General features: G+C 47.1%; 1 protein-coding gene across 7 annotated transcripts in view; it reads left to right on the top strand.

Moving 5' to 3' along the window:
- The window catches only part of LOC144112640 (26S proteasome non-ATPase regulatory subunit 4-like), a 54,428-nt gene extending 50,177 nt beyond the window's left edge, over positions 1 to 4,251 (top strand). For 6 of the 7 annotated variants that reach the window (XM_077645446.1, XM_077645451.1, XM_077645447.1 and 3 more), the window contains 4 exons: positions 1,524 to 1,615; positions 1,685 to 1,847; positions 3,670 to 3,761; positions 3,831 to 4,251. In XM_077645446.1, coding sequence (XP_077501572.1) covers positions 1,524 to 1,615; positions 1,685 to 1,847; positions 3,670 to 3,761; positions 3,831 to 4,046 — 563 coding nt within the window. In that variant the 3' untranslated portion in view covers positions 4,047 to 4,251. The remainder of the gene's footprint in view (positions 1 to 1,523; positions 1,616 to 1,684; positions 1,848 to 3,669; positions 3,762 to 3,830) is intronic. The other variant, XM_077645445.1, reaches the window with a different exon arrangement.
- The last annotated feature ends 23,713 nt before the right edge of the window (positions 4,252 to 27,964 follow it).

Below are 27,964 nucleotides of genomic sequence, written 5' to 3'. Positions count from 1 at the left end.
AATCCTGCCTAATGCTCTTGAGCTGTGGCTGACAACCTTTGCATGTAATGCAATGAGCCGGCAAGTTGGCTCCTTCTTTGTTCCGAATTGACTGTGCATGCTTCCCTGCACGTTCATTCACGCAGCAGCCTGCCTGGCCAACATACACGTGACCACAATTGAGCGGGATTTGATATACCATGCCTGTGGCACATTTCACGAATGTTTCGGCTCTTTTTTTTTCAGCACCTGCTTCGTCAAGCTCCTTCATTGTATATCCTCAGGCATAACCCAGTGAGCTTTCAAGGCGCTGAAAAAACTACGCAGACGCCATACCTGTTTGACACTATTTTCTTCTTGTGGGTTACTTTGTGCATATACGGCACAATTGTGACCTTCTTTCTGAGCATGCGCTGCTTGCTCTTGGCACATTTTTTTTACCTTCTGTAGAAGGTTGTCAACGACAGCTGAAATGACCTCACAGCGGAAGCCAGCTGAAAGCAGCCTCTTAATCTGATTATCGAAGCTGGTGTGCATTGAATGCGGGCATAACTTTGTAAGAGCAGATTCTAGGCATGAGCTTCCTATAGCTCTCGTTACTTTCTTCGAATGCACAGAATCATATGGAAGAAGCTTTCTGTGCTCGAACTGCAAGTTAAGATCTAGAAGCTGCAGCTCTATGTACCGTAAAATCCCGAACAAGCGCCCCCACCTACAGGCAACTCTACAGGCAACTTTAGGCCTCTCTGTAACATTGCTAAGCTCCTGCACATTTATACAAAGTATTCTCGCCAAATCAGGATTTCGCGTAAAATTGTTGTGTGGGTAGAAGTTTTATGTGAAATATGAGCTTTATGAAATTTTTATCATTAGTTCTTAAGGCGTAGACACACTAACTAAAATTTATGGCCATGGAGAAACGGCAAAGTAACGTGTGGTACTATTTTTTTTGTAACGGTAAAGGTAACGAGTTACATCTTTTGTAGGTAACGTAGGAGCGTAACGCGTTCCTTTTTTCTTAGCATAGCGAGTAACGTATTTAGTTACTTTTTTTTCGGTAACGCCTACTACACTGGGTGTATGTATATGTGTATGTATATACTCTTGTGATGAGCTGTTTGCATTGTGAAGGTTTCCCTCATGAATTGCTTCAATGTAGCTCTGTCCACAGTGGTATTGAAGCAGCAATTCCATGCTACTTCAGAGTAATATGTAATGCTGTCAGGCACTCAGTGTGGCAAATGCAATGTAGGTAAGCGCCTTTTAAATATCAGCGAAATTGCTTGGCTATCGGACGGGGTCTGCCGTGGTCTACCCATTGCGAGTGCAGCCCTAGTTTCAATGCAGGTTGTCTATGCATGTACTAAGCTGCAATTCTAATTTAGGCACAGCCTAACCCCAGGAGCAGGAAAAATTAAGCATAGTCACTTCTGCTTCAGTGTAACCAGGCTCTCCTGTAGTAAATTTTTATCACCTCATATCTTAAAGGTAAACATGTAGCTTGAGAAGGTTCTTACACCATGATTACTTTCACTTTCCTGTAGCGGCCGAGGTTCCTGCTCAGTACTTACCAGATGCAGTAGCTGCAGAAGAGGAGCCATTGGAAACAAATGAGTCCAAGGAGCCTCCCAAAAAGGTGAGCCAGGCCCAGCAGAGTTGATGGCCACCAGCGGGATGCAAATGTTGAGTGACATTTGCTGTGCAGGCCGAAGCTGCTGCTGCTGCCAAATATGACAGTGCATTCGAGGACCCAGCTTTCTTTTCATCCTTCCTCGAAAGCCTGCCTGATCCGGGCAGCGAGAGCGATGCTGCATGCAATGCAGTTGGGGACACCATCCTGGAAGACCAGAACAAAGGTGCTGACACAGGTGAAAACCCCACTCCACCCCCCCTTTTTTAGAAAAAAACGCAGAGAACCTAAATTGATGCTGCAAATAAACAGTTGCCCTCGGTGACCTCTGTTGCGGCTCGCATGCATGCCAGAAAACACCTGCTCTTGACACTTCTGTTGGGCCTAATTGGTGCATGGTGATACAGATGAACAATGTGCTCAAAACATTTGACGAACCACATACACGGGAGAAACACAAGGACTGGCGCAACACTAACAACTATTTTATTCTTCTCGCACCAATGCATAGATATACATTTTCCCACACTTGCGCAAGCTAACAAAAATTCCAGTCATGCGAGATTACTGGCGACGATGCGAGCACAAAAACTTCAATTCGGCGGGGTAAAGTGATAAGGAAGTATCGCTAACACATCTTTCAGCCTTTTTCTTAATATGGAATGCTTCGAGAGCCAGCCGCGCATGTTCGTTTCTGCTCCTGCCCAGAATCGCCGCCTCATCGAATCGCGGTGCACAATTGCTGCAGTTTATAATGTGTTATACAAGATATGCACCTTTGTTCCTCACATTTAGCCCATGCTCCCTGAGTCGCTGCTTGGTGTGAGAAGAATAAAATAGTTGTTAGTGTTGCGCCAGTCCTTGTGTTTCTCCCGTGTATGTGGTTCGTCGAATGTTTTGCGCACATCGTCCATCTGTATCACCTGCTCTTGATGATGCACCCAACTAAAAAAAAAGACAGAATACCCATAAAGTGCGTAACACGTGCACAAACATGCATTCACACACTTGCCTTCACCTACCTCCCCTTCCCGAACCACTCACACACACAACTCTCTTCAGAATGGAAGCATGCGAGCATTTTTGAACATGACATTTTTCAGAATTACTGTAAATTTGTTGAGAGTTCAGCTATGTTTTCTTTGTGAAGTTAGAATTAATGATGAAGTGTCATTTTGTGTTTAATGTCACATTCAGAAAATGACTTCACCATGTGCCACAAATTTAGAATCTATCACATATTACTCTACAGGCAACTTTAGGCCTCTATATAACATTGCTAAGCTCCTGCACATTTATACAAAGTATTCTCGCTAAATCAGGATTTCGCGTAAAATTGTTGTGTGGGCTAGAAGTTTTATGTGAAATATGAGCTTTATGAAATTTTTATCATGAGTTCTTAAGGCGTAGACACACTAACTAAAATTTATGGCCATGGAGAAACAGCAAAGTAAAGTGTGGTACTTTTTTTTTGTAACGGTAAAGGTAACGAGTGACTTTTTTGCAGGTAACGTAGAGGTGCAACGCGTTCCTTTTTTCTTAGCGTAACGAGTAACGTATTTAGTTACTTTTTTTCGCTAACGCCTACTACACTGGGTGCATGTCTGTGTGTATGTATATACTCTTGTGATGGGCTGTTTGCATTGTGAAGGTTTCCCTCATGAATTGCTTCAGCCCTGTCCACAGTGGTATTGAAGCAGCAATTCCATGCTACTTCAGAGTAATATGTAATGCTGTCAGGCACTCAGTGTGGCAAATGCAATGTAGGTAAGCGCCTTTTAAATATCAGCGAAATTGCTTGGCTATCGGACGGGGTCTGCCATGGTCTACCCATTGCGAGTGCAGCCCTAGTTTCAATGCAGGTTGTCTATGCATGTAATAAAACTGCAATTATAATTTAGGCATAGCCTAACTCCCTGAGCAGCAAAAATTAAGCATAGTCGCTTCTGCTTCAGTGTAACTGGGCTCTCCTGTAGTAAATTTTTATCACCTCATATCTTAAAGGTAAACATGTAGCTTGAGAAGGTTCTTACACCATGATTACTTTCACTTTCCTGTAGCGGCCGAGGTTCCTGCTCAGTACTTACCAGATGCAGTAGCTGCAGAAGAGGAGCCAGTGGAAACAAATGAGTCCAAGGAGCCTCCCAAAAAGGTGAGCCAGGCCCAGCAGAGTTGATGGCCACCAGTGGGATGCAAATGTTGAGTGACATTTGCTGTGCAGGCCGAGCCTACTGCTGCTGCTGCCAAATATGACAGTGCATTCCAGGACCCAGCTTTCTTTTCCTCCCTCCCCGAAAGCCTGCCTGATCCGGGCAGCGAGAGTGATGCTGCATGCAATGCAGTTGGGGACACCATCCTGGAAGACCAGAACAAGGGTGCTGACACGGGTGAAGACGAAAACACCCCAGACAAGGACAAGCTGACCAAAAGAGAATAGTTGCAGGCTTTGATGATGTTTGGCAGTCGTGCACATTTCTTAAGCAATGTTGGCTGGCTGGGGTCATCAATTTCAGCAATTGAAGGCATTGCTCTGTTGTTGTTTCAAAAAGCTAATTATTTTTCCTTCAGCACTGTTCCCAACATTCAAGATAATCTGTTAGAGCTTTTACTTAACTGTGAATGAACAAGTTTATTTCAGTGTTTGTTTGTTTGTTTGTTTATTTATTTGTACATACTGCAGCCCCCCAGGGGCTATTGCAGGAGTGGGATATAGAATACATGAAAAGAGTTAACATGTTCATAAATGCAAGCATGCATACATAAAAAGTATGAACAAAAAAATATATGAAGCAAGGTGTCAGTAACATTCAATGGCAGCCAAAAGTTGGCAGAAATGGAAGTGAACGAATTTTCACCACACAGGGAGTTCCAGCACTCGATGGTACGTGGGAAGAAGCTTAATTTGTGCATGTCACTCTGTGTGTAAAGTGGAGAAATGGTGCCGGCGCCTTGTAGATAATGCAACAGAAAAGGTAACATGGGTGTTCGTTGCCCAAAGGCACGGTGAGTTAATGACCGTGTAAATATATTTGAGGCACTCGATGTACCGGCGTGTTGAAAACGGAGTTAGAGACAATAGGCTAAGATTAGACGAGGGCGAAAATTCTCTGTCATAGCGGCAATAGATAAAACGAATTGCCTTCTTCTGGACAGATTCAATTTTATCGCAGTACACTTGCTGATACGGATAAAACTGAGCCGTATTCGATAATCGGTTAGATTCGCATTTTGTAACCTAGCAGCTTTGTATGAAGTGGGGCTGCACGTAAGTGCGTTGCAGATACCCGAGTCTCTGAAGTGCTTTACTGCAGGTTAGATTGATATGCTTTGACCAAGACATGTTGGCAGTGAAAAGCAGTCCGGGGTATTTATATTCAATTACTTTATTTAAGAACAAGCCATTAAACAAATATGTGAAAAGAGAAGGAGACAAGGATTTGTTAAAAGACATGGAGTCCGTTTTAGTGAAATTAATTTTCATCTGCCACATGTCGCACCATTGACAGAAGCTAGCAAAAGAATTATTTAAAAAGGTGTGATCCTGAGTGGAGGTGATGGGGAGGTACAGCACGCACTCATCTGCATGTAAGCGAATTTTGGTACATATGCTAGAAGGGAGGTCGTTAATGTACAGAAGGAAAATAAGTGGCCCTAAAACGGCCCCTTGCGGAAGACCTGACGAGCCATCCACTGTAGAAGATATTCCCGAGTTGAAGCATACGTACTGCGAACGAAAAAAAAGGAAACTGGCAATGCAGTTGACAGTGGTCAGATTGTTTAGTATGGCGTTGAATTTTTGTAAAAGTTTTAGGTGAGGAACTGTGTCAAATGCTTTTGATAGGTCAAAGAATATATCGTCAATCTGGTTACCGAGATCAAGAGAATGAGTGACATCATGAGTGAACTTGGTTAATTGCAAAATGGTGCTGAAGCCGCGGCGAATGCCGTGCTGAAAATCACTCAGAATATTATTAGCTTCAAGGAACTCCATGATATGTTTGAAAATGATGTGCTCGGAAGCTCGCAAGAATGGGATGTGAGTGATATTGGTCTGTAATTTGTTAATAATTGAGCATTGCCTGATTTATGCACACGAACAACTTTCGCAAGCTTCCACCAGATCGGAACAGTGGCACTGGATAATGACTTCTGAAATATGATAGTGAGGTATCTGTTCATCCTTTCCGCATAGCGTGCTAGAAATAAGTTGTTGTCGTCAGGACAAGGACTAAATTCAAAATGAGGTTTAGAACTCCCTGCCTGCATACACGGAGTCAGTAATTGACGTACGAGGAGTAACAGCGAAAGAAGGAATTTTGAAGTTATCAGTTGTGAATACAGTGGAAATAATTGTTAAATGCATTTGTTATTGCGAATGCGTCATTGGTAGCGATATCATCAATAATTAGGCTCTTTGAGGCTTTGGAACGAGGTAAAATTGATTTCCAAAATTTGCGAGCGTTACTTTTTATGGAGTTCTGCAGCGTGACACAAAAATAGAAGTCTTTCACTGGGTTAGTCTTCAGTCGAAGTTCCTCCTTCGCTTCATCAAAGTGCGCTGCTTTCAAAGGGTCGCCAGAATGCTTCGACTGTCAGAGCCTGTTCACACGTCGAGTCAATTGAAGGAAATCTCTTGTAATCCAAGGTAGATGGACATTTGTCTTTCTTTTTCTTATTGGTACATGGCGCTTTATGCATCTGTAGACATGGATTCGTGATGACGTGGACTGGAGCAGTCTAAAATCTGCTCTAGGCATGTTAAAGTCGCATTCAAGTATCTGTGCTTATGCTAACACAGACTAATCAATGTGTGAAATGGTTGGCTCACCTAAAAGGTGTTGTTTTTTTTTTGCAAATGCTTTTTATAGCTGTGTGCTCGTTTCTTAGCTTTTCCTTTGTACCACATGTTATTAGCAAGGCTCTGCTAATCTGATCTTCAATTATTATGATTCAAAGGATATACAGAGCACTGGTTTAGTAAAATTTGGGGCTACACAGTGCTTGCAGACAGCTATTTGTGGTCTTTGGGACCCTTCTCAGCAAACCACCAATAGGGCACCCATAGCACACCTGACAAGGATGCTGTGGACATCCAAACAGGTGCTTTTTACATTTTGTTGATGTGTTTGAACCCACTGATTTGGCCAAAAATTGACTCTTTTTAATGTGCACCATGTGTCCAAGGAAGTTAAACCTGCTTGGGATGGTGTGCTATGGTTTAGATATATATGTTTCAGTCAGATGATAGCATGTATATCTGAAAACTAAGAGCCGCTGTGGTGGCTCAATGGGTATGGCGCTCGGCTGCTGATCCGAAAGACGCAGGGTCGATACTGGCGGGGGCGGTCAAATTTCAGTGGAGGCGAAATTCTAGAGGACACGAGCACTGTGTGATGTCAGTGCACGTTAAAGAACCCCAGGTAGTGGAATTTTTTGGAGCCCTTCACTACGGCATCCCTCATAGCCCAAGTCGCTTTGGGATGTTAAACACCCTATAAACCGTAAAAACCGAAACCTAAGGCCGCAAACACATGTGGAGAACTTAAGCCTACCAGCGTATATTCACAGTCAAAAAATAGCGAAAATTGTTGAAAAAGTAATGCATTCCAATAAGAGCACTTTCTAGGGCAATAATTATTTTTTTATTTTTTATTTCAGTACCTTCAGGGCCCGAGGGCATTACAAAGGGGAGTGGGGTACAATAGACAAAATAACAAAAGAACAGCAGTCACAAGTAACACAAAAATGTGAACAAAAATATGGCTCGCGCAAATCAGTAGGTTACAGCAAATACAATCAAACAAATTAAGTCATTTAACACAAAATTATGAGCAAAGAATAAAAGTAAGCATAAAAGTAAGCATACCACGCAAACAAGCATACCGCGCAGACCAGGTCTGTTTGAACTACCACATAAGCTGAAAAGAATAAACGGCAGGGCGCAAGAATTACATGTACTATGTTACCATCAAGTTAGTCAAAGCCGATTTAAACACAGAATGGTCACTTATTTCGACGACCGATCGGGGAAGGTGATTTCATTGTGCCGATGTGCTGGGGTTGAATGAGTTGTAAAAGTGGTTTGTTTGGCATGAAAGAATACCAACTTTATGACGATGATCGATCCGAGCTGAAACGTTGCAAGGTGGCGTTATAAATTTTCTCTTAAGGATGGGGTTATCATAGTAAATCTTATGGAATAGACAAAGGCGGGATATATTTCTACGTTGCGACAGTAGTGGGAGTGATAAGCTTGATTTCATGGCACTGACACTAGAGTTACGGTGATAATTCGAGAGAATGAAACGGGCCGCACGGTTCTGTATAGATTCGAGTTGGTATATTAGTGTCTCTTGATAGGGGTCCCAGATAGATGCAGCATATTCTAGTTTACTACGAACCAACGACTTGTAGAGAAGCAGTTTTACGGAGCTAGAAGAAAGATTAAAGTTACGGCGTATGTAGCCCAGCATGCGGTTAGCATTATTGCTTACATAGTCTATGTGTACTTTCCAAGAAAGATTATGGGAAATGAAGACACCTAAATATTTGTAAAAAGGCACAGACTCAAGGCTGCAATTATTAAGACGATATGAAGGCAATGCGGTGTTACGACGAGAAACCCGCATGTACTTGCACTTTTTAATGTTTAGTTCCATGTTCCATTTGTTAGTCCATTCAAGAGCATGATCAATATCCGATTGAAGAAGAGCTATATCAGTCACTGTTAATTTCGCGGTATATGACGCAGTCATCAGCAAAAAGATTTATTGTTGAACATAGATTGTCAGGTAAGTCATTGATATATATAAGAAAAAGCAGAGGCTTTAGAACAGAGCCATGTGGTACTCCAGATTCAACTGGAGAAGTGAAGGAAGAAGCATTATTAGCGGTGACAAATTGTGAACGATTAGTGAGAAACGAATGCAGCCACCTAAGAACGTTAGGGTCGAGGTTCAGTTTACTAAGTTTAAAAAAAAGCAGTTGATGAGAGACCTTGTCAAACGCCTTTGAGAAATCGAGGAATATGCAGTCGACAACGGAACCCCTGTCGAGGAATGAGTTTAGATCATGTGTGAAGGTTAAAAGCTGTGTTTCGCAAGAAAACCACTTCCGAAATCCATGTTGACTGTCCGTAAAAAAGGCATTAGAATCAAGGAACGATGCAAGGTGAGAGTAAATAACATGCTCCATGATTTTACACGGAATGCTGAAGTGAGATCGGTCGATAATTATGCGGGGAATGTTGATCACCAGATTTATGCAAGAGAATCACTTTCCCAACCTTCCAGTCATCAGGTATACATGCTGTTTCAAGAGATTGCTAAAATAGGTTAGAGAGTATTATTGCGCTGCATACTTTGGTTTTAATCAAGAACTTAGAACTAATGTTATCAACACCACATGATGAAAAAACCTTTTGTTTTTCGACTATTTTTTCCACTCCAGCAGGATCAAAGACAATAGAATCTATCGGTAAAAAGTCAGCACTGTTATATGCAGGGGTTACCGAACACTGATTTTTGGAAAAAGCTGAAACGAATACACTGTTTAGAACATTTGCACATTCATTAGGATGAATTAGTTGGTCACTGGAGTCTTTAAGGCTGATGGATGAATTGTCTTTTTTGTTAACTACGCTCCAAAATTGCCTAGGGTTATTTATCAAAAGGGAAGGTAATGTGTCATTGAAAAACATCTTTGGCATCCTTGCGGGCATGCGGCATCACAAGTGTTGAAGTGGCAGGGCAGCTTGCTGATCTCATGGGTAGGTGACGATAGCGGCGCATTGAACAGAGCCCATGCCGTAACCTGGATGAAGAAGCAGAGCGGATTAGGTGGCCACATCCTGGTGCTGTTATCACGCCCACTCTGGGATGAGAAGAACTTCAGGCTGAATTTTTTTTCCCATTATCAATCTGCCCTTTTTAATATTGCGAATAAAAGTTGTACTTCTAGACTGGTCAGATGATTTTAATTGGGCATTGAAATCATCTGGAATACGAAAAATTCGAAAAAAGATGAACTTTGACGGAGACTTAAAAAAAATTAGCAGTGGCTTAGCTTGGCTATGCCAGGATATACGTAGCATGAGCTACGCTGAGCAGCAATTTCGCTCTCCTTCTCCATGGCTATACCACAATGGCAAACGCCCCGCTATATGGATACCCAAACATACCTCTGCGCATGCGCACAAAATTAGAGGCGCTATCAAGCGGCCCCGGCGCAGCGTCAGACTTGGCTACTCGCAACGGAGGCGCACAGCTGCGCACGCACCGGCGCCAGTGCGTCTGCCGGGGCTATGACGTGACTCCTCTGGAATGCGCATACCGGCAAGGCGCGTGCGGCGCGCCAGCTGTGCGCCGTGTGACGTCACTGCTCCTCGCGCATGCGCAGCACGGCTCTCCAGGAGCCACGTGAAGCTGCTCAACCTCGCCCATGTGTGGTTCACGCTACAAAACTTCTTCGCCAGTTTTCTTTAAGGGCACAGGGTAAGCCCCATACTTCCCATGCATTTTCTTGCCATGTTGAGGAACATTTGCTCACTAACCAATAGGTAATACAGGTAATACATATATCATTTGTCATATATTGGCGGTTTCCATAGATAGCCATACTAAGAAACACACATAGTAGTATGCATTTTTTTATTTGTTAAACATCTTGCTTTCTTCGAAACGATATAAAGGCGCTCACACAAGACAGTATACATTTAATATAGCTTCGGTGATATTTACAATGTGTTATTGCTCGTTGTATGCGGAGGTATGAAACCAAATTCGGTTCCAAACGACGCACGCAAACCCTGCAGATAATTCCAGAAAGCTGAATTGAAAAAGAAATTGGATTTTTCGGGGGAAAGGAAATGGCACAATGTGAGACAGGCGTCATTTGCTTTTCTTGAAACCAACTTTCATTTTCCTTCCCTTATGGTGTTGTTCGGGTATCCATTGGCATATGTGAGACAGGCGTAATTTCCTTTCCTTAAAACCAACTTTCATTTCACTTTCCTTTTATGGCGTGGACGGGTGTCCTTTGAGATATGTGAGGCAGGCGTAATTTGCTGTCCTTAAAACCAGTTTTCATTTCATTTTCCTTCCTTTACGGGCACGGTTCAGGTGTCAGTCTCCACCGCAGGTGGCCCATCAATCACACCTAGCGTTCCCGCTGAACACATCAAAGTGCACCGGCGTTTTATGCAGAGCCCAGTTTCATGACCTGCGCATGCGATGGCGGCAGACGCTTTCCCGCTTGGCCGGAGGTCAAGGTCGAAGGTCAAATGTAAAAGGTCAAAGTCGAGATAGTTGTGTAACAGCCGCTGGTGTCGCTGCTGTAGCTGACGTCATGTGTCGAACCTGACTACCACCAGTTATGCTTATGGTTTGACCTCTACCTACATTCAACGTGAAACTTGCGGCCACCGTGACCTCAAACATGCGGTCCCACTGACGGCTCGAAAAGCCGGCGTAGTAAAGCTTTTCGCTTCAATATAGGGGTTTTTTTTTTGTTACAAGAGTGCTTTTTTCGGCATAGCATTGTCGGCGGTGTAGTACATCGTGGCGACGGAAGGTTTCCGGCTCCCCACCTTTCGTGTTCGCTTCGTGCATCTCTAGACTCCAGAAAGTATGTCTTCCCCGGGAACCTTCACCCCAAGAACTGGTGCTCTAAAATAGGAATTCACAACGGGTTGCATAGAAAAAATTAGCAGTGCCTTAGCTCGGCTATGCCAGGATATACGTAGCGTGAGCTACACTGAGCAGCCATTTCGCTCTCCTTCTCCATGGCTCTACCACACTGGCAAATGCCCTGCTATATGTATGCCCCCACTGATACCTCTGCGCATGCGCACAAAATGAGAGGCGCTATCAAGCGGCTCCAGTGCAGCGTCAGACTTGGCTATTGCGCAAGGGAGCCGCACAGCTGGGCACGCGCTGGCGCCAGTGCGTCTGCCGCGGCAATGACGACACTCCTCTGGAATGCGCAGACTGGCGAGGCGCGCGCGGCCGTGGCGGCTCCGTCACTGCTCCTCGCGCATGCGCAGCACGGCTCTCCAGGAGCCACGCGAAACTGCTCAACCTTGGCCAGTGTAGCTCACGCTACAAAAAGCGTTACGGTTCGAGCCATCAACCTCGTCCTCAGACCGGGCATCTTTCCCTCCCTCGCCCTCGTCCTCGAATTTTCATGCGCCCATCCTCCCTCACCGAGAGTAATCCTCATGAGGTGAGGGTGAGGACGCCCTAATGAGGGCTCGCCCTTTGAGGATTCCCATCTCTGCCCAGGAGAGGCCTTCGCTATCCGAGCTGCACGCCAAAAGTGCCGGAAATCACGTGCTTTTGGAAGGACTACTGGGAGTCTTTGGCCGACGGCACAGCCAACGGTAACACGGGGCATAGCGGCATCGTCTGCTGCATTGCCTGCTGCGCATGCGTTAGCGCGCTGAGACGGCGGCCAAGTAGGGGAAGCAGGGATGAGCGGCTTAAAAAATGTGACGTAACCGTCCCTCCCGAGTTTTTCCTTCCTCCTTATTTGGAGGGCTGATCGAGGGGGTGGGTCTGGCAGGGCAGTCCGAGCGCTGAGGAGTCGGCAGTAAGCCAAGCTGCTGGTGCGGCAGCTGTCACAGCCGAGCCAGCGTAATACGATGTAAGCAATATTTGTAATTTTCATAAGCAAGACAGTCTACCCACAAAAGGGCTTCTAGACGCCATTCCAATGGTCTTTCGAGCCCTTTTCGAGCTTATCTTTCAACTGCGATATTTCTTCCTTTTTCTTGTTAGCTGCCGCGCCCTGCAGAAGGGCTTTCCTAAGACGTCGCGTCTTATTTGTTCAAGACGTTTTCTCTTTTTTGATTTCCTTGCTTGTGGTATTTGTCTGAAAACTCATCGCGACGTTAACACAGAGCAGTTCTTGTGATGTCCTCTAAAAATCTCCGCATGCCTCCTATCTCCGTAGAAAGCTTACTTTGTTCAAACGAACTTCGTATTTTTACGGCTGCGAAGCGAATGGATAATTTCGCGGAACCAGAGACTCTAATGCAGTTCAAGTGAGCTTAACACCACCATGCCGGAAAAACGAACCGCGAATGTGCTTCGACCGAAGAGAGCCAGCTATTTCAAATGAACCGAGCATTTGGGCGGTGCCGGATAGAATTGTCTGGCACTCGCATTGCTCCGCATTTTACCAAATGGTCAGTTTGCGCGTTCTCCATTGCATTTGATTCAAACTTATGGAGATTATAGGAGCGATATGCAGAGTTCGAGGGAAGCTGCCCCGGCCTGCTGTCCATTGTATGGGTCCCTGCCTGAAGCCCCTCAATAAAGCAAAAGTAACGCAAAGCTTTGAACTTTCCGCTTCCCTGCTCTCCTAGCGCGCCGCCGGATAGTCGAGCCTCCCATTGGCCGAGACGCCGTGGTCACGTGTTAGCGCGCGCTTTTTTTTTTCTCCGCTGCAGACGCCGGCGCCATTGTCGGGGGTAGGAGTCGCGCTTCGTTTTCTTTCTGTGCAACAGTTGGCAGGAAGTGTTTGTCCATCGTTGACGGCGTCTACGCGTTGCGGCGATGCCGAGCTTGTTTTGCGCGTATGGATGCGACAACCGAGGAAGCAGTGGGAAAAGATTTTTCGTAATTCCATCGGGGAAAAGCAACGCGGCTCGCCAAAAGGTTTGGCTGCACACGATCGGCCGGGCAAACTTCGATAATGTGCTGGATCCGCGGCTTTGTGAGGTGAGTGGCCGCTCTTCAGTTGGCTCGGGTGAGCTCCGGAACAAGGACAGGCCTCGCACAGGCGCCCCCACCATACTGGGAGCAGCCGGGACGCAGCTACCGCTGGCCCCATGGCACGACGAGGGCCATGTGGTGACATCACAAGGTGGATCGGCTCACACGGGAGGAACGCTCGCGGTGACCTGTTCTGTTGGCTACCTCGTCCAGCACCACATAATGCAGTAGTGGCCGCGGCAGGCAGCAACGCCGCCGCCCAGAACATCACCTCAAGGAGCAAATAACATTCAGAGTGGGCTTTCTGACCACGCGCTGCTGCTGCCCGTTTCCGAAAGCATACAGAAAGCAAGCAAAGCTGCAAATGGGCCTAGTTGGTTCATATTTAACTTCATTAGTGCGCTACTCATGGGTACGAACAACACGGGATACAAGAAACCACACACAGACACAGAGCGCACACTATCAACTGATTTTATTGCGCGGGAAACACATTTTATATGAACGGTTAAAAGGAAAAACGTTTAAAGCACAAACAAACATGGCGTCAGGTTGCTGAGTTAGCTAGCTTTTTTTTTTTGAGGATGTGCATGCGCGGCGGTTCTAGTTCATGTTAAGACGTCGACTTCTGTGTGTTCGTTTCTTGCGTCTTGTGTTCTCCGTACCCATGAGTAGCGCACCAATGAAGTTGCATATAGAAAGGCCATAAAGAACACTTACCGGAACACTCAGACTTGAGAAATACATTTCGATCAACACTTGCTCAATTCTGAAGAGGTAATGAGAAGCGCTTGGCATGACTGCGCCAGCAGCTTTGCTCGGTGTGCATCCTCATTATCCCCCTTTTTCTCCTGTATCGAACCAGCGACATGTACACTGCAAACGGAAAAGCACCCAGAAAGGAGTAAATGCCTCACCGCCTAGTGCACTCCCGAAAAGGTTTCATATACTCAAAACAGGAGTATTTGTTATACTCGCACGTACGAAGGAGTAATTCGTGTTCTCTGAGGAGTAAAACTTTTACTCCTCTCAGGACGGGGGTTCTTTTTGGAGTAAATTTTCTGATCAAGGAGTATTAGTGCTCTTTCTAGTACCTGCTTTACTCTCACATACGGAGAGGTGTCTTTGGTGTTCAAAGGAGTGCAAATTTTACTCCTCTTAGGAGAAGGGTTCTTTTTGGAGTAAATGTTTTGATAATCAAGTATTAATGCTCCTTTTACTACCTGCTTTACACTCGTATACAGAGAGGTATCTTTGGTGCCCAGACGAATATATTTCTTTTGATGAGGAAGCCCATTTCAAACAGTATACTTCTATGGAAGCCTTATTTTATAGCTTTGTGTGGCGCGATAAATGCGACAACGAAATTACTGTGACTGATTTCAAACCATATTTTTATTGAGTGTAAAACATTCGAGCCAAATGTCCCGGAGCTTGCTTTCGATGTTTACAGAGAACCAACGCCGCGGCCCCTGTAGAGAATAAGAGGAGTGTCTTGACCCACACTCTCTTTGGGTATTCAATTTGAAATACCCAAACGAATGAAAATTGAGATGCGACACTTGCAAGCAAGGAGAGCACGTTGAAATGTTTTGCTGTCAACATACAGGAATGCCATGCTACCTCTGGTGAAAAGGCACGATGTCAAAGGAGGCCGCTACTGAAAGATTAGAAGAAAAAATAAGCGCATGAAAGCAATCACACCTCTAAGCTTGAAGTATGAGGTGCTTCAAGTGTAGTTTAAGTCAAGCTCACACAAGCAATTCAGAGTACACTTTTCAATAAGTTAGCTTTTGATGATGTTTAAACGTTTTTCATGGCAAAGACCAACTGGTAGGACATAGTAGCTAATGTGGTAGCTAGTACATATCTGTACCCTGTTCGATGACAGCGGCTGAACGTAGTTATCGGGGTATCACGAGTGGCAGAGAGCCGCTTTCGTAGCCGTTAAGGCAATACGGCGAATGGAACGCAGCATCGATCGGGAACCTTTTCACAATAAAGCACAAAACTGAAAGAAATAAAATTTTCTTACTGAGGCACTTCCGCATTCCAATTGCATTTGGCTGCTTTCCTGGGCTGGAAGGATATATATATATATATATATATATATATATATATATATATATATATATATATATATATATATATATATATATATATATATATATATATATATATATATATTTTTCACTTGTCAAAAGGTTCCTCTCTCGTTCCGCTTTGCACACATGCAGTGGAAGCTTGCATGCAATTTCCTTGCAGGTAGAACCCGCAGCCGCGCATTTTGAGGACGTCATCATTGTGCATACAGGTGAAAGGCAAGGGTGACTAATACATCAGAAAGAGCGAAAATTTATTGTATTTTTTTGGCATTGTTAGGAATAGAACCCTACCATCAGACCGCTTCTTCCCACCCTCACCTGTCTTCTGTTCTGCTTTGCCCTCACATTCCTGGTCAGAATTCAAAAGAAAACATTCGACACAAGTCTGCCATTCGACACAAGCGCCCACTTCTGGTTGGGAACTGGTTCCGTTCCGCCATATTCTTCCTAAGTCGTCCGGCTCCATAGTTCGACGGCGCTTGCACGCTGCGTTTCTTGCTCGTACATTCAGCGGAAGTTACTTTTTATATTTGTCGCTGTTTGCTGGAAGTCACTTTACTTTTTCGGGCGCTTTTTTGTACCCGCAGCAGCAGCCGAAATGAATGGGGTGTTGCGCCTTCGGGTGCTCAACCCAGTAAGGAAAAGCGCTGGAGATGTTTTCAGTGCCGCTTGCGAAGAACGATATTGTACGACAGAAAGCGTGGCTCCACAGAATTGGGAGAAAAAATTTCAAGCCGACGAAGTCTAGCAAGCTATGCGAGGTAACTCCAATTCCTGCTTTCCATCGTTGAGATTTGATGCTCTATAGTAGCAAACTGGCTGGCGAGTCAGAATTGGTAAAGCTCCCAGCTCGCACTGTGTATGCCGATTTTTTGAATACGCGCTGCCGTCCGCCTTTGTCATTTCGTAAACATGCATATCAGTGCAAGTACTCGCGCGTATTTCGGTCCACGTCCACACTCCGGCACCCACTGCAACTGGTCCATTGAGATCAAGTATAGCCAAAACCTTTTCGCTCAGTAATGCGCCCTTAAACCGCAGCCTCTTGCGAAGTGTTCTGCAGTGCGCCCTGCCAATTGTTTAAAGGGGTTGGGAGATCAAATTTTGAGGTTATAGTACGCTTGTTATGGGCTTCCTTTGCATGTAAGGTCACCCATGGCGAAGTACTGGACGCAACAAGCGCTCAAAATTATTTTAATTTAGCTCCAAAGAGCCCCGAAGTGCTCTTTATCACGATCGAGGCCCATCGCTAGCGCTATAGGTGGTGACGTAGAGCCCTGGGAACGATATCAGTGAATAGCAGTGACATCACAACATAGTAACGTGGCGTACTACCTATGAACGGCGACATCGGCGAGGCCCTGCTTCGGCGACTCAGAGGTCGGTGTGCAGATAAGCATATACGCCGTTGCTGGCGCACTAGCCAGCACCTTATATCGGCGGCCGAGCGAAACCTTCACGTCGATGAGACGATGACTCTCTTGTTTGCACCTTCTCCGTAATACGAATAAGCGAAACGAGCGACTACATTTGATATGTTCACCCTTCGGCTCACCTGCAATACGAATAGGCCTAGCGAGTCCGCCGGGTTCGTACCTACGTGCAATGTTGGCGATTGTGGAGAGCGAGTTCACAAGTTTTAGCGAATACAAATGGTCATGGAGCGTAGTTTTGACAACAGTGACCTGAAATGGAGGATTATTTACATCTTAGGACGCAAATACATCAAGCGGGAAGCGCCGCTGCAGGGCGGTGTGACCCAGTCTGTCGGTCAATGATGCAGACGCCCGCGGCGGCAGCTACAGTCGCCGGCGTCGCTTGAGGGCAACAAATTAAGCCATTTTGTTTACCTGAAATGGGTGCCGAACATACCTCTAGATAAACTAATTTCAATTCAAGTACTGGACACATCGTAAAAAGCAAAAAAAAAGCAGTTACAACGAGTCAGAAACGCCGGCCCTACGCGTTGTCAACAACCTAGATATGAAGCATTCCCCAGGCTGGTGCTCGCCTTCTGCGATTCTTGCAAAGTTATCGCATTGTGCAAACAACTAAACCCTCAACCGGCGCAAAAGAAATAAGCTTACTTAACCTAAGTGGAACGCAGCTTGCAATTCATGCCGAACTAACGTGCAATTGCTGCCTGTATATACAGATTCATGTACGTAAACAAAAGTAGCATCGAGATGCAGTCGTCATGGGCGCATTCCTGGAGGAGTTACGTGCCCGTGCGGTAAATGCTGAGGCCTGTGCAATTGTCTGTAAGCATTCATTTAGCGAATACATGGACTGTTTGCTAAACGTACTAGCAGCAGATATCGTAGTCAGCAGGCACGGGACCCTGAGCAGTCTCGCAGCGCGGCTGCGCGGCCGGCGCGAAGTGAAGACAGACGGGTATTGGTCGGTAGGAAAAGTGAGGCATCGTGTCGCTGTAATGTGTCAGCTACGGGCCACCGACACAGACGTCCGCCTAGCATCGGCGTCGACGTGGCAAAGCGAAATACAACGCTGAAACCACGTTGGCATACGCGGTATGGCGATTGAGATCGGCCGAAGCGAGCCGCTTGGTTTCAGGACTCAATGTCATTCCTCGCTCGCTTGGTTGTTCTTAGCATATCGCAGATTCGCAGTACCGACCAAGTTTGTCGGCTTATGATTTCAAAAGGCGCTGCTATACACAGCATGTTTACGTGAGCAGACGACGCAGCAATACGTGCGTCACAACTTTTGGGGCCCACGTGACCAGGCTTGCTGCTCTTCCCTGATCGTGACGTCGCAGCACACCCCATCGCTCAGTATAAAAAAAATGCAATAAAAATTATTTAACGCAGATGTATGAATTGCGGAGCGCGTATCACGCGCCTTGGGGCAGTACGCAACGTTTGAAACAGAGAATACGCCAACCAAAAATTTGGTGTCTCCACCCCTGTAACAGTGTCGCGCGGCTGTCAACCGCTTGTCAGCGCCTGATGACGGCGCAGAGCGGCAAAACGAGCGAGATTCAGGGCATCTGAAACACATGCGCTTCTTCTCGCTTGATTCGCGCCCCGCGCCGTGATAAGGCGCTGACAAGTCTGCGGCAAAACACAACGCAGATCACATTCGGAGCGCCTTACCGGCACGTTTCCCTTCTTCTCGTACCAAGCTAATTTGCTACATTTCTTACTCTGCAAGGTCCGCCGTTCCAGTGCATACAACCGCGCCGGCGGAGCGCGTTTTAGGAAGAACATGGCGGAAGACGCGCGCCGTAGGGGAAAGGGCGTTAGGAGAACAGGGATGCAACACCAAGCATTCCGCGAACACGCTGGAGGCTTGAGAGGCAGAGTCTATGCAGCACATTGCTGCGCAGGGCGGTGGTGATCCGGTGTCTAGCAGCATGACAAGCGTGCACGAAGCAGCAAGAGCAGCGGCGAGAAGCAAGCAAGCAGCGACGAGCGAGCCGACGTCGTCACCTGCAAGTGCAGCTGCCACTAGGGGCCGGGCAGACGCAAAGCAGTGTTTAAAAGGCCTGAAGTAGTATTGAAGCCGACGTACTCTTGTTTTGAAAAGTAGCAAAATCATGTGAATGCTTTATTTTACTCCTGGATTTCGTGACGGAAGTAAAAAAAAAAGGGGATTTCCTCATTTCCACCCGACCGCGGCGGCTGCGTTTTTATGGAGGAAAAACGCTAAGGCGCCCGTGTGCTGTGCGATGTCAGTGCACGTTAAAGATCCCCAGGTGGTCGAAATTATTCCGGAGCCCTCCACTACGGCACCTCTTCTTCCTTTCTTCTTTCATCCCTCTATCACTTCCTTTACGGCGCGGTTCAGGTGTCCAAAGATATAAGACACAGATACTGCGCCATTTCCTTTCCCCAAAAACCAATTATTATTATTTCCACCACTTAACCCGCGGTCACACTATTTTCGATAAGTTTAAAAGCGTACGGTAGCCATTTATACCCCTAAAAGGGCTAGTTTATGTAGCATAGAGAAAGTAAGTAAAGCTGCAGATGGGCCTAGTTGGTTCATATTTAACTTCATTAGTGCGCTACTCATGGGTACGAACAACACGGGATACAAGAAACCACACACAGACACAGAGCGCACACTATCAACTGATTTTATTGCGCGGGAAACACATTTTATATGAACGGTTAAAAGGAAAAACGTTTAAAGCACAAACAAACATGGCGTCAGGTTGCTGAGTTAGCCAGCTTTTTTTTTTTGAGGATGTGCATGCGCGGCGGTTCTGGTTCATGTTAAGACGTCGACTTGTGTGTTCGTTTCTTGCGTCTTGTGTTCTCCGTACCCATGAGTAGCGCACCAATGAAGTTGCATTTAGAAAGGCCATAAAGAACACTTACCGGAACACTCAGACTTGAGAAATACATTTCGATCAACACTTGCTCAATTCTGAAGAGGTAATGAGAAGCGCTTGGCATGACTGCGCCAGCAGCTTTGCTCGGTGTGCATCCTCATTATCCGCCCTTTTTCACCTGTATCGAACCAGCGACAAATCCCGTGCCGAATGCGCAAGGCTGCGTGCTCGCGTTTCAGCTGCTTCGTCAAAGCGTCTGCTGCGTGGTGGAATGCGGCTTCCAAGCGACCCATAAGTCAAGCATTTACTGCCCCCCCTCCCCCCCCTAAAAAACGCCTGCAAAGTAGCTTAACTTTTCGCAAAACACCAAGTTTAAATGAAGAAAAAGCAAGACGCGTGCGGCGCAGATTTCGGGGTCCGCCCAGCGCCGATACTGCTTATCGCAGCCTGTTGGCAGCTGAGCGCGTGGGGCTGACCCATTTCCCGCAGCGTGTCCCCGATATTCCTGCGCCTTCTTTTCGGCGCGCGCTAGACGCGGATCTGGACAGGACGCGTCGAAGCCCGAACCGGCGCGTGAGCTGAGCTGTGTTGTTGACGCGTGCGGCGTTTGGTGTCATTGGCCTCAAAGGATAGCGGCTACTATGCAATGGGAAAATAGACAGCGATCGGCTGGTGACCAAATAATGCACCCCTGAATGCGAAGTGGAAGCAAAATTGATTTATCTTTGTCCGTTTGATCAGTCATGTTAAAACTGCGCAAACAAGACAGGACACCAATAAGAGGCACGAACAGGAACACACTCTTCGTGTTGTCGTCTTCTTCGCGCAGTTTTAATGCGACTAATCAAAAGAACCAACTAGCCCAAATTCATGCCTTATTTGTGCGCTTACCCAGGCTGAGAATTTTGGAGCGCAATATGTGCGCATCATTCGTATACTCAGGCGAATTTCCATTTGATCCAGTTGCTTTCTCGATCGCACGCGACTTTTCTCGGTCCGCTTCCGTTATATCCACTTCGTGCTCATCACTTTCTTGAGCTGAGCTGCAAATGGTCCACTGATGACTAAGCATAGTCCGCTCCTGTGTCTGCTGACGCCGTTACCCTGCGACACTTCAAGGTCGCTGGTTCGTGTCCTCCTATTGCAAGTTGGTCTTGGAGTCCGTTCTAGGCTTCCTCGGGTGGTCGCGGTATACGTCATTGTGATTTCGCTGTGGCGACGACGTAAATCTGAAGTCGGGTCGCGTATTGTGGTTGTATGCGGCGTCTTTACGCGGCCTGGTCGGTGGAGCACCCCTGGGCATTTCACTCGTGAACAACCTCACCTCCAAAGGTCTTTAGTTTCCCCACTGGGGGCTGGGGGTCCCTCTGCAGAATTCCCTCTCTGCGCGGCTTGGCGATGCAAAGCGTGCGGTTGATCTTGCGGTGAAACCCGCTATTATCATTGTAGCCTATTATCATTGTAGATCACGTCCCGGTAAGATATCGCTTTTTCAGGAGTGTGTGTCATGTTTTATTATATTTTACACTCTCCCCAGTGCACCCTTCGAAGAAAAGCAAGGCTCCACTCACATCGTCGACCATGCGGTTTTAGATTTCATAACTAGATGGTACCACAGTGTTTTGAATTTCTTGGATGGAGCGGCAACCACGGTCTACTAAAACCATGGAGGAAAAAAAAACTTAGGAGGGAGCGCGACGCCAAGCGGTCAGCCTTCGTGCAGCCGCTCCCTCCCCCGTTTTTTCGCTCTCCGGTCAGTCCTTACTATTTTGATGTTGGGTATGTTTTAGTGCGCGCGTCTGCGCGCGGCCCGTGGCGTGGCCGTCTACAGCAAGAAGATTGATCTACAGTCAGTCTGCCGCGCTAGTCTGCGCATGCGTGCCCAGCGGCGCGAGATATCACCGCACGCTATCACATGGCATGGTCACCGGGGAACCGACTCTCTTCTTTTTAATGAATTTTTACTTTTTACGAATAGGCTTCAAGTCTCTCGCCGGATGCTCCCTCCTCAGTTTTTTTTCCTCCATGACTAAAACTTTCGTTGGCGAGGCGTGCACTGACATCGCACAGCACACGTACGGGCGCCTTAGTGTTTTTCCTCCATAAAAACACAGCCGCCGCGGTCGGGTTCGACCGCGGCGGAGGAAAAACACTAAGGCGCCCGTGTGCTGTGCGATGTCAGTGCACGTTAAAGATCCCCAGGTGGTTGAAATTATTCCGGAGCCCTCCACTACGGCACCAATTTCTTCCTTTCACTCCCTCCTTTATCCCTTCCCTTACGGCGCGGTTCAGGTGTCCAACGATATACGAGACAGATACTGCGCCATTTCCTTTACCCAAAAACCAATTATTTATTATTTATAGGCGTAAACCAATGTGCCGTAAAAGCTTTGGATGTGGAAAATGATATGGGCGCTTCTCTGTATATTAAAATATATTATTACTGTCAAGCGGGTGATATTTATATTACTTTTTGCGGCGTTTTTATATAGAGGCAGTTGGTAAACAGCGCCGGCGCTTCAGGGAGCGAAGCGGACCTACGCGATCGCCGCCTAGGTGGTGGCGCTGCGGTCGCTTTAGGAGGGTGTTTGGCTCGTGATGCCGTCGGAGGAGGACGCTTTTTTCGGAGCTCCAGCTACTTCGTCCGAAGCTAAGTGCTTTTTGGTATTTGCTCTTGTACATGATATAGGGGCGCTAGTTTTAAACCTTGTTAAGGGTTGGAAGGCTAGCTGAAGTGTGTGTGCCGAAGGTTTTTGTTTAGGAATTTTGGCGGGCTTTTACGTTATGTAGTCGGCCGGATGATTGGTCGGCAAGCTAGTAAAGTCAAGGTGGACAGGGAGTTAGTGCAGTGCCAGGACTGCTACCGTTGGTGCTATTTAGACGAGACCGAGTTCGGGAGCTTAGCCGAGGAAGATGGGACTAGCTTCGCGTGCAGGCTATGTGTTTTGTGGGGCCGTTCGGACGTTGAAAAGGGAATGGACAGCTAGGATTAAGGAACTCAAAGGGGACCTGAAGGTGGAACGGATTAGAAACTCAAGTCGCCGAGTCGCTTAAGAGGAAGGGGGCTAATGCCGACCTGTTGGACCGAAATGTGGGCGATCTGAAAGAAGAGCGGGCCCAGCTAGAAGAGCAGGTATAAGCGCTCAAGTCGCGGCCGGCAGGCACCCCGTTTCGGAGCAGTGTCAGGTGGGTGACGACGCTCGTCGATCCTACAGGGCTGTAGCGCAGCAGCCTTTGAGTGGGGAAGACAGAAGGGTAAAAACGGGCACGGCGACAGTAGCGTACGGTGGCGGGAAAGACAGCTAGCGCGATCCGGAGGGCAACAGTCGCAGTCAGGAAGCGAACGTTTAGAGCGCAGAAGGGTTCTGGTGGTCGGTGACTCGAACGTAGCGAGGGTTAAGGGAGGCGTTTTGACGACAGTGAAGGGGGACAGGCGGGTGCAGGTGGAGGCCCAGTCGGGGAAGTGCACGGTAGATGCAATGGCCAAAGCCCAGGAGGTCGTAGTGGACAACATGGAAGGCGAACACCTTGTCGTTATCCGGCACGCGGGTCTCAACGATGTGCTGAAGTGGAGGAGCCAGAATCTCGAGAAGCAGTTAGAAGTGGGGATGAGCAAGCTTAGAGCGGCCTCCGAGAGTGTGCATGTGACTATATGCAAAATCCCAGAGGCAGTCTAGCTAAACGGGAAGGAGGGTCGTTGAGTCTAACCGTGTAATTAGGTTAATGAGTCGACGACTAGGATACGGGGTAATGGAAGTTAACAGGGACGTGTACGAGGTCAGCTCCCACCCTTTTGCACAGGATGGCATTCACTACGGGGGTGCCACTGGCAAGAGGGTGGGTGCACACGACAGAGTAGCTCGACGTTGTATTTGACAACCAGTCCTTCCTCGAGATTGCCTTTAGCCATAGTTCACGTGCAGCGCTGTCAGCTGGTATTTCATGAAAAGAAACACCTGCAGGTTTTTTTTTCCGTTGGCTAGACGTGCAGTGGCACACAGCAACACCGCATGTTTGCAGGAGTCATACACAACTGTCACACGTTATCTATCGCAAATCGGCAAAAAAAGAAGCAAAACTGGCAAAACATACGCATGGACAGCGCGCACAGCAGCTGAGGCCGGTCCGGTCACGTCTGGTAGTGTTAGGGTGCCTCGATGGCGAGCGGGCATCCAGGCACCCTATAGGTAGCGTTAGCGTTCCTGTATATGCTCCCGCAGGGGGCAGAGTTTCGCGTCTGTTTTCCCTTGCCGCTCCGAACGCCATTCGCCGAGAGGCAATCACACGATTTTCGTGACGTCGTGTTCAACACTCCGCGGGGAAGCTGACTTCACAAGCGCAGTGCCGAGCGACCTCTCGTCAGCTCGACGCCTCACGTGAGCCCACGCAGTCGGCTACATTTCACGCATTTTCCGTGCACACCTGTGGCGTCAGGTTTGGGGTCTGCTGTGGTAGTGAGCGACGCAGTCGTCAGCTGACTGCGTGCAGTGCGCCAAAGTGTCAGCAACAGCACTGGAAACGGCGAAGCGTTTTACAAACTGCCATCTGGAAGGTCGGCGGCTGAAGTGCGTCGGCGATTAAAGTGGCTTTTTATAATGGGCCGCGTTACGCGCGACCAAATATTATAATTTATTAACTCAGATGAAAAGATGTTTTTTAATAAAAAATCGGAAAAGTAATAAAACCAATGAGAAAGAGTACTTGCAAGGTCCTTTAAAGATTCGTCATTTCACTGCATTTAGAAACGGGGTACATTTAGTAAAATGTTTTAGGCAAGCAGTTGAGTTTGAACGTTAGGTCAGATTTGCCTGATCAATGCACTGGTGTTGCTTTAGTCTGCTTGCCTGCAACAAACTGGATAATCATTTTAATGTGGTTCTAGGGAGATGCGTTTTCATATTTTCCATCCATAACTTGCACAGAACACGCGGCGGTGCTAGTTGTGAAAAAAGTAATTCATCGTTATGCTTTTTTTTCCCCTTAAGACGAGCACGCAGGAAGACAAGACGGGACAGACGCTGTCCTATCCGAAACGGGACTGCTTTTCCAGCTGAAATTACTTGTTCCAGAAAAAAAAGAGACTCGCAGGCCGTTACTGTGATATTTTTCGTCAATTTGTCATGGCTACAATTTGCTGTTAACCTATGGCGTTTTTTTTTTCATGCTGTATGCACACCCTCGGCAAATCACGGCATATTTTTGGCGTTACGTTAAAAAAAAATTGCGATCTAGTGCAATTTGTACGTAACTAAAAATAAATAAGCCCAAGCACTCTACACAGCCAGGCATGGAGCATGCAGCCAGCCAACGCAGCCCCTGTACGCACGAGCGGTGGCTTTTCCGCACTGCTTGGAACATGATGGCGGATCTTCGCCCAACTCTGCTCCCTGCGGGAGCATACACAGGAACACTAGGTACTGTTAAGTGGAAAACGCCCCTCGTGGCTGTTTAAATTGCTTGGGTGAGAGAAACAGGAGAGGGTTCGGCAGGAAGCGCGCCTCTCACGCGACTGGCATCTTAAGAAAAATGGGTTTTGGAGCCGTGCAAAGACGTCAGACACTGCGAAGATCTGCGACGTGCACTTCATTGTAAGCAGATTATCGGATATAATCGTGCGCCTGTGCTCACTAACGCCTGCTGACGCGTGCGCAATAGCGCTGAGTCGGGGGTGCTTTGGCAGCGAGCTGCGCCTTAATAGTTGGTTGTACGTACGTTACATATGCAAATTTAAAAATGTCGCTATTTGATACCTAATCATATGACACCTCAGATAGCGGTTACAAACGACTAGTGTTAACTTCATGCATTATTCAATGAGCCGCCTACGACTGAACTGTGGCACTTTTGGACCACTTTGTCATTCTTGTATGATTATATTTGTTATGGATTTATTATATATCTGACCGAAATGGTCTAGTCTTAAGCCGGTCCCTTCCAGCAATCTATAAAAGTTATGGATTTTGGGCAGCAGCACAAAGGAGAAGCCCGTAAGGACCAGCACGGCCTGTAACCAGAAGCACCTGCGCTAATAATCCAACTTGAAAACTTCATGTTTTCCCAAGTTCCCATTGCCGTTTTCTTCAAATAAACATGATTTTTCACAAACCGCCTGGTGTCAATGCACGTTTAACGGACAAGAACAACAAAATACAAGACAACAGAAAATATAAGCCAAAAACTTAAGGTTTGGGAAAAAACAAAACTAAAACAGGCTTTTCACAAATATTTTCTTTAAGTTAAAACAGTAAACGTATGTTAAGAAACAGGAAGGCTCAAAGCAGAAAACACAACAGTACAGAATTTTTCTGGCTACACAGCTTCCAGAAAATTTCTGTATATTTCAAGGAATATATTTTCAAAAATACAGACGGTTTACTCGGTTAATCACGGAATATCGTGCAGCAGCAGTACGTTTATACATGGTTATGTTTGTTTCGTCTCTGATTAAACATTGTTTGCTGACTTAATCTGGCGGTTATATTGGTTTTGCATGGTTATCCTTGTAGTGTCGAAGTGATGAAACGTTGTTTTGCCGAGTTAATCAGGCGGTTTTTCCGCAAACTCACGGGTGAATATATTTCCCTCTCTGCAGCATTGTTAGCCGGGCGTTGTTCCGATTTTTGCTTTCGGTAAGCCGCCTTCGCATCCAAGCGCAACTGTCCTTCTTCATCGGTTTCTTGCTGACGTCTTCTCTGCACATATGCCTCTTAGCCACGACATAGGCCTACGTTGATACCCGCTGTCGCACAGGACGCTATTCCTCCTCCGACAACCCGGACGGGAGGGAGGGGGGGCGGCCTCACTAGCCGTGTTCCTCCTCCCTCTCTTCCACGTTTGCCCTCGCAAAGGTCAGCTCAGCTTCAGACACCCGGTTTTTGCGAGAATGCGGGTAGTTGTGCTGCTGCACTAAAACTGCAGCGTACGCGTCTATTTCTTCAAGGCAGTCCCTACCACGGCGATTTCCAGGTCTTTAACCTGCCTTAGGGACGGTATTAAAATAGCCGTAGTCGAAGCGCGCCCACGCCAGCTGGCAGCATTGATTAATCAGATTCCTTACGGCAAGGGAGAGCTCGTCCTTGAGTAGAACGGCTTCGTGAGAGCGCGGCTGTTTCCATCCACAGGAACGTAATCATCCGAGGCAACATACAAACGACCCACTGCCACAAATGTGCACATGCGGCTAAAGTTTGCATGAGCAGATGAACCCGACTGGGCAGACGACGATACACGACCATGCACATTAGCCTCACTTCAGACGCTGCCACTGTCACGCTCTTCTGCTTCCATTTGGGATGCTTCTCCCAGCAGGCGCACACGCACGCAATGACTGACCTGCCATCGGCGCGCGCTTGGCTGGCGGTTACCTGGAGTTTCAATGCCGACTTGCTTTTCCGGGCGGTGGCTTGGAGATGCCCTACTGTGTGCGTTGAGCTGGAAGCGCGAGTTTACAAGAGGCCTCCTCGTTCGCTATAACCGACTGGTGCGGCCAAAGATACGACACTAGTTACCATTGCCTTCAAGCATATTTTGACGGTAACACCGGCCTCGATAGTAGTAGCAAGTGGACTTGTCTAAAACAGAAAATTGCCAATTTATTTCATTTGGTCTCTTCAAAACAGGCGCCCTATCAAGCCGCTTTAGGGACCGATAATACCGACAGTGATGAGAGTTCATAGCAACTGGTGGCGTGTCGGCATCCTCGCCTTCGATGCTCGCGGCGATGCTGCCGCAGAACGCACTCTGCCGTCTGCGCACGCAGCGGCGATCTGATTCGGCAAGGACGCATGCCACGTGGCCAGCAAGGCATACCTCGCGGCCGTGTGCAGTAGTTTCAGCCCCACCTTCGTCGTTTCTTGGGGCTTTGAGATCACAGCAGCTGAGAGAGGCTATTAGGCCTCCGCGCGCTTTTCGACAGCAGCGGCTAGTTTACGGCGCTTGCTCGTTCGTTACGACTGGTGCAGTAACGGTTGTTCCGTTTTATCTGGCAAGCGGTGGCATAGCCATTATACGCAAGCTGACGGTACCACCACCCTCGATCGTAATAAGCACGCGTTCTTTATACTGCGGCCATTACAAGTTACTATAACTGCAGGCCTTTCCGTGCCTGAAATGAGTACACGTCATAGCCATGATTCAGTTAGCTTTTGAAGGCAAATACCACGCGTGATTAAGGCACGCATGACATGAATGAAAATACTTAAAAATAGGTGGCTGTAGTGCTTTGAACGGGTCCCGC

Source organism: Amblyomma americanum, chromosome 1 (assembly GCF_052857255.1).
Source record: "Amblyomma americanum isolate KBUSLIRL-KWMA chromosome 1, ASM5285725v1, whole genome shotgun sequence".
Classification (NCBI taxonomy): Eukaryota; Metazoa; Arthropoda; class Arachnida; order Ixodida; family Ixodidae; genus Amblyomma; species Amblyomma americanum.
Note: the sequence above shows the minus strand (reverse complement) of the source record. Positions and strands in the feature narration are given on the sequence as shown.